The sequence below is a fragment of the Rhamphochromis longiceps genome, linkage group LG19 (genome assembly GCF_057381845.1).
Source record: "Rhamphochromis longiceps isolate RC_006_pf linkage group LG19, R_longiceps_female_GT1.1, whole genome shotgun sequence".
Taxonomy (NCBI): domain Eukaryota; kingdom Metazoa; phylum Chordata; class Actinopteri; order Cichliformes; family Cichlidae; genus Rhamphochromis; species Rhamphochromis longiceps.
The window spans coordinates 21,334,470-21,346,557 of record NC_140575.1 but is presented as its reverse complement, the minus strand read 5'-3'; the positions used below and the strand labels follow the sequence as shown (position 1 = coordinate 21,346,557).

The window sequence follows — 12,088 nt, the reverse complement described above, 5'->3', positions numbered from 1 at the left end:
CTTGGTGTGGTGTTTTGCGTGATTACAGTTTACCCAGTCTACGGCCTCTTCTGGATGTCAACTACCTGCCGCTCACAGACATGCGAATAGCAAGAACATTCTGCTTCTCCAACCTGGGTCAGGCTTTGTACCTCACCTCCCCTACTGAGATCCAGAGGATCACCTACAGCCAGGAGACGTGTGACAACTTGCAGGTCAGATAAATGATCAGATCACCATCAGCTCCATGCCAGTAGCTTTGCAGAGAGAAAAATGCATAAATGCCTCAGAGCCCAAGAAAACTCCCCAGCAGTAAAACTGTTTCTTTAAATTTGGAGTTTAATTTTGTCCAACATAGCAGACATTTCTTATTTGTAAGCATTTCAGAAATAACAAGGAGTTTGGCAGCGATTTCTGCCAAACATAGCAACACAGACTTGCTGTGTTTACTTTACATAAATCTTCTCACACGGGCTCAGTCTAAACCAGGAAAAGTAACTGGTGTGATGTTGGCACACATGCTTATGTAGGCCAGCTGTTTGAATCAGGTCTGCGGTCATTTTAACGTTAGACAACAGTATAATTCCTCATAGTTATCTTTATAGAAAATTACAGGTCAGTAGAAAGGTGAAGTGCTTGTCTGCTTACAGATAATTCAGTAGATGATCTGAAGGTGCGGGTTAATTTCCTTTTTCTCTTTCAGGGAGATACAGGCCTTAATCGGGTTGATTTAAAAAGTCTGGCTGAGTCTGCATATCTTCAGAGACAATATATTGAAATACATGTACTGATGTTTCTGTCTTTCACAGGAGATGCTCAGTGAGTTATTTACTCCAGTGGAGACACCAGAGGCTCCAAACAGAGGTTTCTTCAAAGGCCTTTTTGGGGGAGGAGCTCAGTCTCTGGACAGGGAGGACCTCTGTGAGTACAGAGTGCCTTCTAGTATTGCATAAAGAGTTCTCAAAACCTCAGAGTGCAATTAAATATATGTTTGCATTTGAATACTTAATGCAGTCGTGTTTTAAATGTGTAGTTTTCAGTCATCGGGCTTCTGAATTACTCTAGCTGTTTCATATATTATTGTATTGTTATTACATATATATCTATATATAAGTATTTCACAGTTGAAACTTTATTTAGCTATCACGTCCTATATGTAAAACAATTTGAACCTTTTTAGGGCTTTTATTCCACTGTCTTTGGTAAAATGATTGGTGACCTTTCATTTAGGGGAAAAATGAAAAAAAGACTTGTAAACAAACCATCTGCATATCTATTTTTGTCTCTGCTAGTTGGAGAAACAGCTGCAGGTAAGGCATCTCGTAGCCTGGCGCAGCACATCCCTGGCCCAGGCAACATGGAAGGCATGAAGGGGGCCGCATCGGGAGTTGTGGGAGAACTTGCCCGTGCCAGAATAGCTCTGGATGAGAGAGGGCAGAAGCTGGGCGAGCTGGAGGAGAGAACAGCAGCCATGATGGCCAGCGCAGAGTCCTTTTCCAAACATGCGCATGATGTACGTGAACGGCATCTGTTTGAACGCTTGTATAATTTTTTTTCTTTTTCAGGTTATCACATTAATCCTGATTCACATTTTTCCCCACTTTACTTCCTTCAGATGATGCTGAAATACAAAGATAAAAAGTGGTACCAGCTCTGATGGCAGCGTGTGGAGCATCGGACTCTGTAATTTCACACACCAGTATCTCTGAGGAGCTGCAGGTCCCTCTACTTCTCTTCTCTATTTCTCTCCACGGGGGAGTTATGCGCAAAAGAATTGTGCTTTTTTTTTCCCGTTTTCTTTTTCCCTCAGCGTAATATTATCCCTCTGCATTACCTCAGTCACCCGAGGACCTCTGCAGCACAGACACTGTCCAGTGCAATGCAATGAGGATGGAAAGAGGAAAGAAATGGAAGAAGAGAAGCTCTTAGGAGACTCTCATTCCATTTTCACCTGAGAGTGATGACGTTCATTTAACATCAGTCCACACAGTAGGAGAAGAGGGGACCTTTCATATATCCATCAGGCATATATAAAAAGATATAAAGTGCTGTTCTTTTAGCCTGACTGCATTTGGTCATTCTCTGCCCTTTATGGTGTCTGCTAAACACAGTGGACTTAAATGAGGAGGAAAGTCTGATGACCCCTTGTCCTTCAATTCTAATCAACTCGATGAACGTGCAAGTTTCTGTAGTAATGATTAAATCACTGAAGGACTTGTTTGTTTTTCTGTCTAAATTATTTTTGGAGTTTGTCTTTTTGCATCTGTAAGTATGGCTTATCCTTCCTTTTTTTTAATATATTGTTTTTGTCTAGAAAGGGCCTTTGAAGTGGTTAAAAGAGTAAATAAATGGGCAGGGAGATTCTGAATCTATTGCCTCTCACCAAATAAGGGCTGGTAGTACACTAGTTCATCACCGACCATACCTTTTTACAGCTTTTACCAAGCAAATGGGTTTTGGGTGAGAAAGACGAATGGTGAATTTATGGAATCACTCTGTTTTATTTTTAAATGTAATTATTTATGGGAAGCGAATAATAGTTGGGGATTAAATGAAGCTGGGCATTAAGTTTTATTTTGTTTCTTCTGTCTATTAAATGCGAAAAAGAAAGTGCTGAAAATGTTTACCCCAATGACGAGTTTACATTGACCTATAATAAAAATGAATTGATAAGAGTGGATACACTGGAAAATCCATGAAGAGCTTATTTTCTTCAGGCTTTCAAGGGGCTATAGCAAAGTCATGTATGAGAAGGATGATGTGTTGATGGGCAAGGCTAAGATTGCCCTTAATATAATTACATATATATATATATATATATATTTTGGTTACAAATTTAAGTTTTACCTGTCTTAAAGATGTATCTATATATGATCATTCAAATTTTTATTGGCATACATTTGTAGCTGAATTTTTTTTTCTTTCTTTTTTTCAGTCTTGTTTCTCAATGTGTAGGAAAAAAAGCATGTGTCTCTTACAGCACAATGGAAGTGATAACGCTGTGTTTGTATCTGTAGCTGCCAGTAGAAATGACCAAGCACACATACGTGTTCCACGCAGTGCCGTTGGTCATCTCTCTCTGAACCATTAACTTAAAAAAACTGTTTCTGCCTTTGCCTCATGACGCATATATGCTAACCTCTACCTACGTGTATATCTGTGTCTTTGTAAACATACATATATTCAGGAATATGTGTATGGGCGCCAATGTCTATATAACAATATATTGACCTATGTATTACAATAGGTCTTTTGAGGTTTTTGTTTTTGCTTGACAGTGTTTTTCAATGTGATTAACCGGAATCCTATTGTAATTAGATTAGATTTCTTTTTCATGAGGTGTGAGGATATGCTGCTAGTTGTGTCAATATAGGAGCATTATCTGTCGGGCTTTTATTTTGAAAAGAGGGGACAAGACTTTGTCAGTTCAGTTTGCTGCCAAATGTTGTATATAGCGCAACAGCTGGACACAAATCTGACAGTGCGGGTTCAGGTAATGTGACATACCGTATGCTTGCGGCCATGTTTTTTTTCTGACACCAAAGAGTTTCTTAATTTCACAAAGTTGTCTTGATTCATTTTTCCCCAGGCGTTAAGAGTCAGTCAGGATAGTTTGATGACACTCTTAAGAAATCTTCTGTGTGTAAGGGGGCGGGGTTTAGGGAGGCGATTGGCTTTGCTTCGTCTTATGGGCATGAAACCTTCATTACTGCCCCAAACTGCTGGACACGTATAAAGTAAACCCGAGGAGTTTCATTCCAAAATGGGATATCCAGCAATGGAAATGGAAATTGACTGAATACTTGATCCTAGAAACTGCTAGGAGGTTTGAAACCTCCTCTTTATTTCTGTGTATTATATCACTGAAATAAAGAAAACGTACCTAGAAAACATTGGATGAGCAGTTGCAATATGGAGATATGGCATTTTCGAATAAAACCCTTCACTTTTAGATGGCTGATTTTAAATCTACTGTATACTATTGAGATAAACCCATTTGGAAGAGCAGTTGTGTGGGTTTTGCACTATTTTTTTGTACTTCAAATGATTTTGTTAGTATGATTTTTAAAGTGTTGATTCCTCTGTCCCTTTTTCTTATGTTTCAAAGGACCAAAACATGACAGAACCTATGCTTATTTATGTCATTTGCCAATTATGCTGATTTCTTCACTCTCAGATTTGTTTTCCATGTCAACATTAATGTCCAAGCTATGGCTGTGCATAAATATCCATCATCCAGACATGACAATGAACGTTTTCTGGTATATATTTAACATGCTCATCTCAGATTTAAGCTTTTCTCCTGCAGAACGAACCATCCTCCTTTGAGTGGGCCGCTGAGTACTTTTACAAAGTGTGGCCTCAACTTTAAAGTGCTTCAGTTTGCAACATATGTCCTAAATGGTCTCTTATTGCACATTGAAGGATGCATGATATTAAGTGTTTACAAACTTGAAACAACCATGTATTATCCCCTCTTAGAGATTGTCTGTTCTAGCATTTGTATTAACCACCATGCTGAACAAAACTGAAGTTCTCTTCACACATCCGGAGTGCGTCCCATTTTCATTTGATCATGCCAATTGTACACATGCGAGAGATTATATTTATTTTTTATTGGTACATCTGTTAATGTTGCTGTTTGCTTCATGAAAACTCTTGCTCTCCCTGCGCTGTAAAAATGCATTGAAGTTGGAAGCTAGGCTCACAGCACCGTGCAGGAGAGCTCGAGGTTTTCTCACTCGCCATACTTCCATCCGTCTGTCTTCTGGGATGAATATCTGTGGAGTTGCAGTATTTTCTCATAGTAGGCAATTTTTGTACAGTTTTATTAAAATAAATTTCACATGGATGTCTGACTTTATCTGCTGCCACAATTTAGACTGTAGATACAGTATATATAGATATTATTGTGCAATGGAAAATAAATGTAAAACCAACCGTAATGAGTTATGTGTTTTCCATTTTATTTTATTTTTATATATATATATTTTTTAATACCTGAATCTTTTGGCCTCCGCAGGTCAGAGTTCAGTGGCTGTTCTGGATCATTATGTCTTGCTCAAAGACTTTTGGGGCAGCTCTGACACTGACCTGATCGTTTTAATGGACAGCTTTAGAATACGCATGTTTAAGCGTGTGAGTTAAATCTGCCAGATTTAGACATTCAGGCAAATTTCCATCTGCACTTTCAACTTTCAGAGAAGAGTCTAATTTTTCACATTTTTGCACTTGCTCTTCCACTGTGAAAGACCTCTGGAAAGTCTTTGTTTACTTACTCTCATTTAGTATTAATCAACATTTTTTTGTTTTGGAAAGTTTATACATAGCAGGGTAGAGAATTTGTATAAATAATTTATGTAATAGATATTTATAGGTACTCGTGGTGTTTTAATCATATTGGTATACTAAATGCCTATAAAAGTATACTATTATGAGTGCCAGTGATCCACTTAGTTTGAAGACTTCCTGCTAATGCTAAACAACAAAAAAACAAAGAAAAGAATTTTTCCCTATCAAAAAGTTTTTCTTTGTTTGTTTGTTTTTGTTTTTTGAATGACACAAACAAGCATCCATACAGATACAGCAGCTGCTTTGTGTAATGTTTTGGTCAAGGGTCAGACCAACATAGCATCCGGGCACTGTCCATGATATAGATTAAGCCGATTTTGTTTTTGGTTTTTTAGGGGGGTGTTATCTAGTGGGTTTCTCCACTGATTTTTTTTTTCTCTCACGCAGTCTGTTTCAAACACTTTTAATATGTGTAAGTTTTAGTGATTTTTTGAAAATTTGTTGTTGACTTTAGTATGTTTTTATTTTACTTATTAAAAGTTAAATTCAAAATTAAAATGATTAAATTAAAGGATGGAAATAAACACTTTTGGTAGTATTTTTTTATTGTAATGTTTTTGTGTGTGGATTTTATTTTATTTTATTTTATTTTATTTTATTTTATTTTATTTTATTTTCAGCGACCGTTCCTACATTTCCCAGCAGCCCCTGCAGGTGGCGCCGCCGCTCTAAGAACTCCCGTCGTCCAGCGGGATAGAAACTACAGCGGTGAGTAAAGATCAGGAGCAGCAGCATCCTCACTGTCTGACGAACCGGCGGATGGAGCGGAGGGACGGCAAACTTGAAAACGGTAAAAGCCGGGGACAAAGTAAGCCGCAACACGTGTTCTCTGAATAGCCATAGACGATTTCTGTGATTTATTTTGTAGCATTTGTATTTCAGGTTTTATATATTGCTGTGTTTGAAACGAGATCCTTTTAAGTCTGTGCTTCGGATATATGTTTTTGATGGACCTCCGCGTGTTGCTCAGTTGCCGCCGCGATGAATGAAACAAAGACGATGGACGCACACTGACCAACACCAACTATTTGACGTCGATCGTTGTACTTTAATTTTAAAATCTAATAGAAACACAGCGGACTCACTTAGAGAGTTTCCCCCCCGCTAACGTTAACTTTACGCTTCCCTTGACTGCTCAGACTAGCTAAACAGCCTTGCATTTAGAAGTCTCGCTGACTGCATCCAAAGGGGAAATTGTTATGTGAAACCCTTGGCCCTTTCCCAAACTTTTAGCGACGTGACAGCAACAGAGTCTGAACCGGAAAACTTGGGAAGTGCAGGTGTCTCAGCGTGGGTGGGTGAGGTCAAAGGGCAGCTGACAGTACCCTGCTGTCTCCTGATATGCGTCTGCTTTGCTGTCTAATGCTCTATCCACAAGCAATACCTGTGTTTGCTTTGGAGAAGTGAACTGAAGACTGTGTAAAGTTTTACGGCCCACAGTGCTGGATTGCCACCGCACAGGCCCAGCGCAACAGCACCAGTGTGAATGGAGATGATGATGTGCACTTAAATTTTTTCTCTATTTCCAGTCTTAAGATGAGCCAGGGGCCAAATCTCGTCCTCCAGTGGCTGTCTAAGCTACACCTGACCCAGTATGTGGAGTCATTCTTTGACAATGGGTATGATGACTTGGAAGTTTGTAAGCAGATTGGAGAACCAGACCTGGATGCTATCGGGGTCCGCATTCAGTATCACAGACACAGGCTGCTCACAGCAGTGCAAGCGTTAAAAGAGGAGGACAAAAGGAAAGCACCTGGGTACTATTTCACCTTAGAGCCTCTGGATGCTTCTGCCTGCCACCACATCTCATACTCAGACAGACTGGGTGACTTGGAGACGCCGAGGTGTCACGCACAGACTGCAGGAGTGCACCAGGCCTCCTGTCCTGGGAACCATAACCCGAGGTTCACAGACTGTAATGACTTTGTGACTTATCCCAAACTGAAGCTCAAAGTACTCATACGGGATAAACTTGCAAAAGATGGCATTAACCTGGGACAAGCACCTTACACCCACAAGGTAGGATATTTTGACTTCATCTCTTGCAGTTAAGTTGATAAGAAATGCTGGGTCTTTAAGAGCTGTCTCATTGGATTTAATATGCTTACTTTACTGCGAATGTGATGAAGAGTGTGACAAATTTCTTTGATAGTGCTGACGTCAAGTGATTCTTCTTTGAGGATGTGTTGGAGTCTCTGGCAAAGGTTCACTGAGGTTCATTGTAGTGTTAGTTTACTCAAAACATTTCCATATTAGTGTTAAACTTAACTGGAATGAATCTAATTGAATTGACTGATTGGGTACTTGGTGAAACAGTAGTAAGACTTACAATGCCTTCTGATCCTCAGTGTACATCTTTTAAATTAAGTTAAGGTGATTTTATGTGGAAAAAATCCTAATTGTGTTCTCTTTTTCTGGATTTACTGTTCCGTAAGCAGCCTAAATGTGCCTAGATCGCTATTTCACGTATCTCGCAGAATGCCATGTCAGAAAATGTTGAGTTCAAGCGTTTAGAAGACATTATCCCACTCTGCCATAATCCTTTGCTGTAGCACCCTTCACACATCCAAACTGGGGCATTGAATCCACACTGGAATTGAATTTGAGCACATAAAATGAAAAATGTGGTATTTTATAATAAAAGATTTGCTGCAGCTCCAGCTGTTTGGCTCTGTAGCCATGGATTCCTGCTTAGAATACACCACAACACCTGCAGCTGTTTTAAATCTCCAAGAATTACTATACTGGCGAACAGTGAGTTGTTTTTAAGGTAGATGAACAAACAAAATACAAAAAAAACCAAATAATGTTACAGTGATGCTACTAGACTGTATGTAAGGCAAAAGAGGCTGTGACATCCAGAATGAAATGGTACATGATGGTATGTTTTTCCATCACGCTGACCCATTTGACCATTAGTCTTTTCTTTGATAACATTAAAACAGATTGAATAACGGCCGCATTTTCTTGAAGGGAGGCAGAAACCTTTCCAAGCATTTGAATTTTCACCCATTCCTACAAATAATGAAATTTGGTGACTACACGATTTTTACATTTAGGACAGTGTGGTGGGGTTTCTGTTCTGTACTTATTATAGCTATATGGAGAAATGTGTATACATCATGCAAAATATTATAGTGTAATTCTTTTTTTTAAATGTTACAAATAAAATTTCTCAATGGTTAAGTCTCATCCCATCATCAATGACTATTACTATTAGCCAGTTTCAACATCTCAAAATACAATTTGGATACAAAGTGTTTTTGTTGCTGATACTTTACACAGAAAAAATCTAAGAGATGTGAGTAATTTGGGATTTCTAGCAAATTCTTATACACAAGTCTTCTGATCTATAAATATTTGTAGAAGTTATATATTGCAATTTTAAACTATAATAATATTTTAAATATTTGAAATTTCCCCTTCTCCAAGCGGTTGATGATTCTAACAATACTCACTCTTTGCCAGAAAATAACATTTGCTCAGTTTCACTTGTTAAGCAACAATCGCAAGAAAAACAATGAACAAGAGTTAAAAAGCTTCCGACCTCTGTGGACAGTGGATCAGTCTGCCGTGATGACTGACTGACAGCATTTCATTTTATTTCGAGGGATTTTTTTCCCATCCTGACAAACTGCTCTTTGTGTTGACTGCAGGGGCTGTTAGTTAATGTAATTGCAGAGGATAGCTGTTCTGCTCTGGCATTAACCAAATCCATTCAGTCCATAATACACTCAGCGAGCGGTCCAAGGCCGGCCAGATGAAAAGCTCAGCGATACGTTTGGCTTATTTTCAACAGCCTGTCTCCGAGAGGAAGGTGTGACTGATGGATTTGGGATTTGATTATAGTGAAGAAAACTGATGTTTACCGTTGATTAAATGGTAAACAGTCTGTATTGTAACAGAGTGTCAGAGTGAATCCTTGCTAGAAGCACTGATGCACACTGTCCCGGCATATTTTTACACTTTCAGTCCTAATGCACAGTTGTTTTTCACAGCAGTGGTGCTTAGGCAAGAGAGTACTCGTGTTGATTATTTGTCTTTCCAAAGCTGATACAAGTTTAAAATGCTGCTCATCAACAATGAATGAATGTGTTCTGAGGGGGTAGTGAGCCAGATGCAGCTTTCCAGTTAGATTGAGCTCATATTTGGTCAGGATCGCAGTCCTTGTATTTGTGCTTCTTTGTATCAAGTGAGCCTTATGCAGTGTTTGGTGCTTTGTTATTTGCTTTATTATTGAAACTCTAATAAGGAAAGTTTTCTTTACCCATCTGCGTTGCAATTACCCATTAAAAGTTGTACTCTGCTTTTGGAGCCAGCACACGGCTCTCTCGCCAATGTCGCAGTGCCAGGCACTGCAGGACACCCCCTGAGGTCCTGTTTCCATGCCATGATGGGTCAGAGATTTACACATTATAGGGAAGGTGGTTTTACTGTTGTGGCCAATTCCTGAACGTTAAGCTGTGGTTCTCTTGCCATCCACTGTGTGTTTAACATTTTGAATGTTCTGTCATCCTGGTGCATTTCACTAGGAAGTCGGTCAAACTTTTTGGCTCATTAAATTTGGCCCATTGGATCCGTCTCGGTACTTGCACTGCAAAGACATGCACGATTATTTCATTCACTTATAATGTGAACGATGACTCTACTTCATTCGAAGCTCATTAGTAAAGAAAACTTGAAAGTAAAACAATCAGGTAAAATTGATTGTTATGGAAACTGATTTCGGAGCAGTTTGGCCTTTCAGCTTCATCAGATGGAGTCCATTAAATGCTTGCAGGATACAGGTATGTAGGCCAGTACGGCCCATTTTCTCACCAGGAATAGCATACAGCAGCTTAAGGGTAAACCCATCTCCTCCACCAGTTCTCCTCAGCTTAAATTTTGGACCATTTAGAACTATAATATTGTATACGCCCATTTAGAGATCAGTTCAATGTTTGTATTGTATTTTCCAGGCTTTATTAACCACAAGACAGGGATGTTTTAAAACCTAGGTTTGGGCTGTGTAGTGTACCATATATTACTTTATGCTTACATGATATTTTAGTAAAGCCTCTTCACACCATATCATTTTTTGTTCTTCTATTTTTTAAAAAACTTGGTCTCCCATTTGCTTTGTTTGATTTTTAACAGTACAGTATGTCCTCAGGCCCTATTCTGTCTGGTATTCATGAACCACAGCAGTTTGCATCTGTAACCACATAATGCCTTCTGCCCTCAGTCTCTAGCTCAATCAATTCCCACTGAGCAATGTGCTTTTCTGCCGATTCTATACGCACGACTTGTTCACACAGACCCAAAGGGCCTGTTTCTGACTTTGAGAGGGGAAAAAATAGTAAAGCTGTTTAAGCTGTAAATGATCTAAGTGCTGGTGACACAACAAGCCATTTCCTAAAAATGTAACATGGAAAAAAAGCTTGATATATTTGCTCATGAAATTGCAGCTGCTGGAAATGGGAATCTGTGCTGCATAGATATAGTCTGAAACAGAAGTTTTGTTTCAGACAAGATGATAGAGGGGCTTTTTTTTTTTTTTTTTTTTTTTTTTTTTAAAGATATGCACCAGATTATTCATCATTTGTCAGTAAGGCATACATCACATTTCATCAAGCCCAATCCCTCTTTGGAAAAGCTCCCTTTATAGCTGTCTTAACAATGGGCCTCAACTCCCCAGAAGGCCTCGCTGCAGTGCCTCACTTGAAAACTGTCCTGGAGAAGAAATCTTTATAAGATTTTTTTTTTTTTTTTTTCTGTGTTGCTTCTCCAGAGGATCAGAGGACAAACAAAACCAGCAGGCCCCTTTTGACAGAAGAAAAGACAGTTTGAATAGAGCCTGGCAAAATACAAGATCTACAGCAGCTGACAGCTGTCTCTGCCTTTGTCACAATAAAGTGGAGATTGAATAAAATGGCTTTTGTTGAACAAAGTTGGTTTTAAAACACCAGCACGGAGTTTAAAGCGAGCACAAGTGTAACAGTATGCTGGCCACCTGCACATGGACTGGTGACTTTAGTTTTTGTTCAGTTTCCTTCAGTGCTTCCCTTGAGTCGCCTTAAAAATAGTTCAATCTCCTCTGATGGCACGGTGATGCAGTGGTTAGCACCTATTAGCACCTTACTGGGCGAAAGTCCCAGGTTTCAGTTCTGGAGTCTGCTGGGACTTTACTGTGTTCGATGTTAAGTGTTTTCCTCTGAAGGTCCAAAGACATGTTGAATTAAATAGTATTTCTTCCAGTGTGAATTGCTGTGTTTGAGTTAGATAACGTGGGATGGGGTCTACCTATCCCAAGACTAACACAAACTACAAATCACACATAATTTCCTTAGGGATTAATAAAGTATTCTGATTCTGATTTATAGCTGTAGTGTATTAATTGTTAGACTTTAAGTCTAAATTTAAAGAAGTGACCTAAAGAGTCTTGCAGTTCATCCTGTGCTTTTATTGTCATTTTTGTGCCAGTAGACGGGCGCTACAAGGGAAAAGCAAAGAGACTTACTTCATTTTAATCAATCAAGAATATTATTGTTACTGTGAGCGGATATTTCAGCTTTGTTGAATTCAACCGATTAAGCTTTTGCTGAATATGGGGTATAGGCAAAGTTGGTCTCGCTCTTCCATCACCCAGATTTTGGAATTATGTGCCGAGTGACTTTTAATCTCTGCAGGTGTTATGGCGCAGGAAAGGAAACTTTGTTTTCCCTCCAAAGGAAAATCGCCATGGTTGTAATTTTTATTTTTTGTATTTTGAGTTTAT

The 12,088-nt window shown here is 39.0% G+C and overlaps 2 protein-coding genes across 7 annotated transcripts in view; both read left to right on the top strand.

Annotated features, from left to right (window-relative positions):
• Positions 1-4,925, top strand: part of stxbp5b (syntaxin binding protein 5b (tomosyn)) — a 28,658-nt gene extending 23,733 nt beyond the window's left edge. For all 6 annotated transcript variants that reach the window (XM_085390910.1, XM_085390904.1, XM_085390906.1 and 3 more), the window contains 4 exons: positions 29-194; positions 789-900; positions 1,272-1,492; positions 1,595-4,925. In XM_085390910.1, the coding sequence (XP_085247036.1) occupies positions 29-194; positions 789-900; positions 1,272-1,492; positions 1,595-1,636 (541 nt within the window). In that variant the 3' untranslated portion in view covers positions 1,637-4,925. The remainder of the gene's footprint in view (positions 1-28; positions 195-788; positions 901-1,271; positions 1,493-1,594) is intronic.
• Positions 4,926-6,852: 1,927 nt separating this feature from the next.
• Positions 6,853-12,088, top strand: part of sash1b (SAM and SH3 domain containing 1b) — a 64,570-nt gene continuing 59,334 nt past the window's right edge. The window contains exon 1 of the mRNA XM_085392313.1: positions 6,853-7,350. Within this exon, the coding sequence (XP_085248439.1) occupies positions 6,868-7,350 (483 nt within the window). The 5' untranslated portion in view covers positions 6,853-6,867. The remainder of the gene's footprint in view (positions 7,351-12,088) is intronic.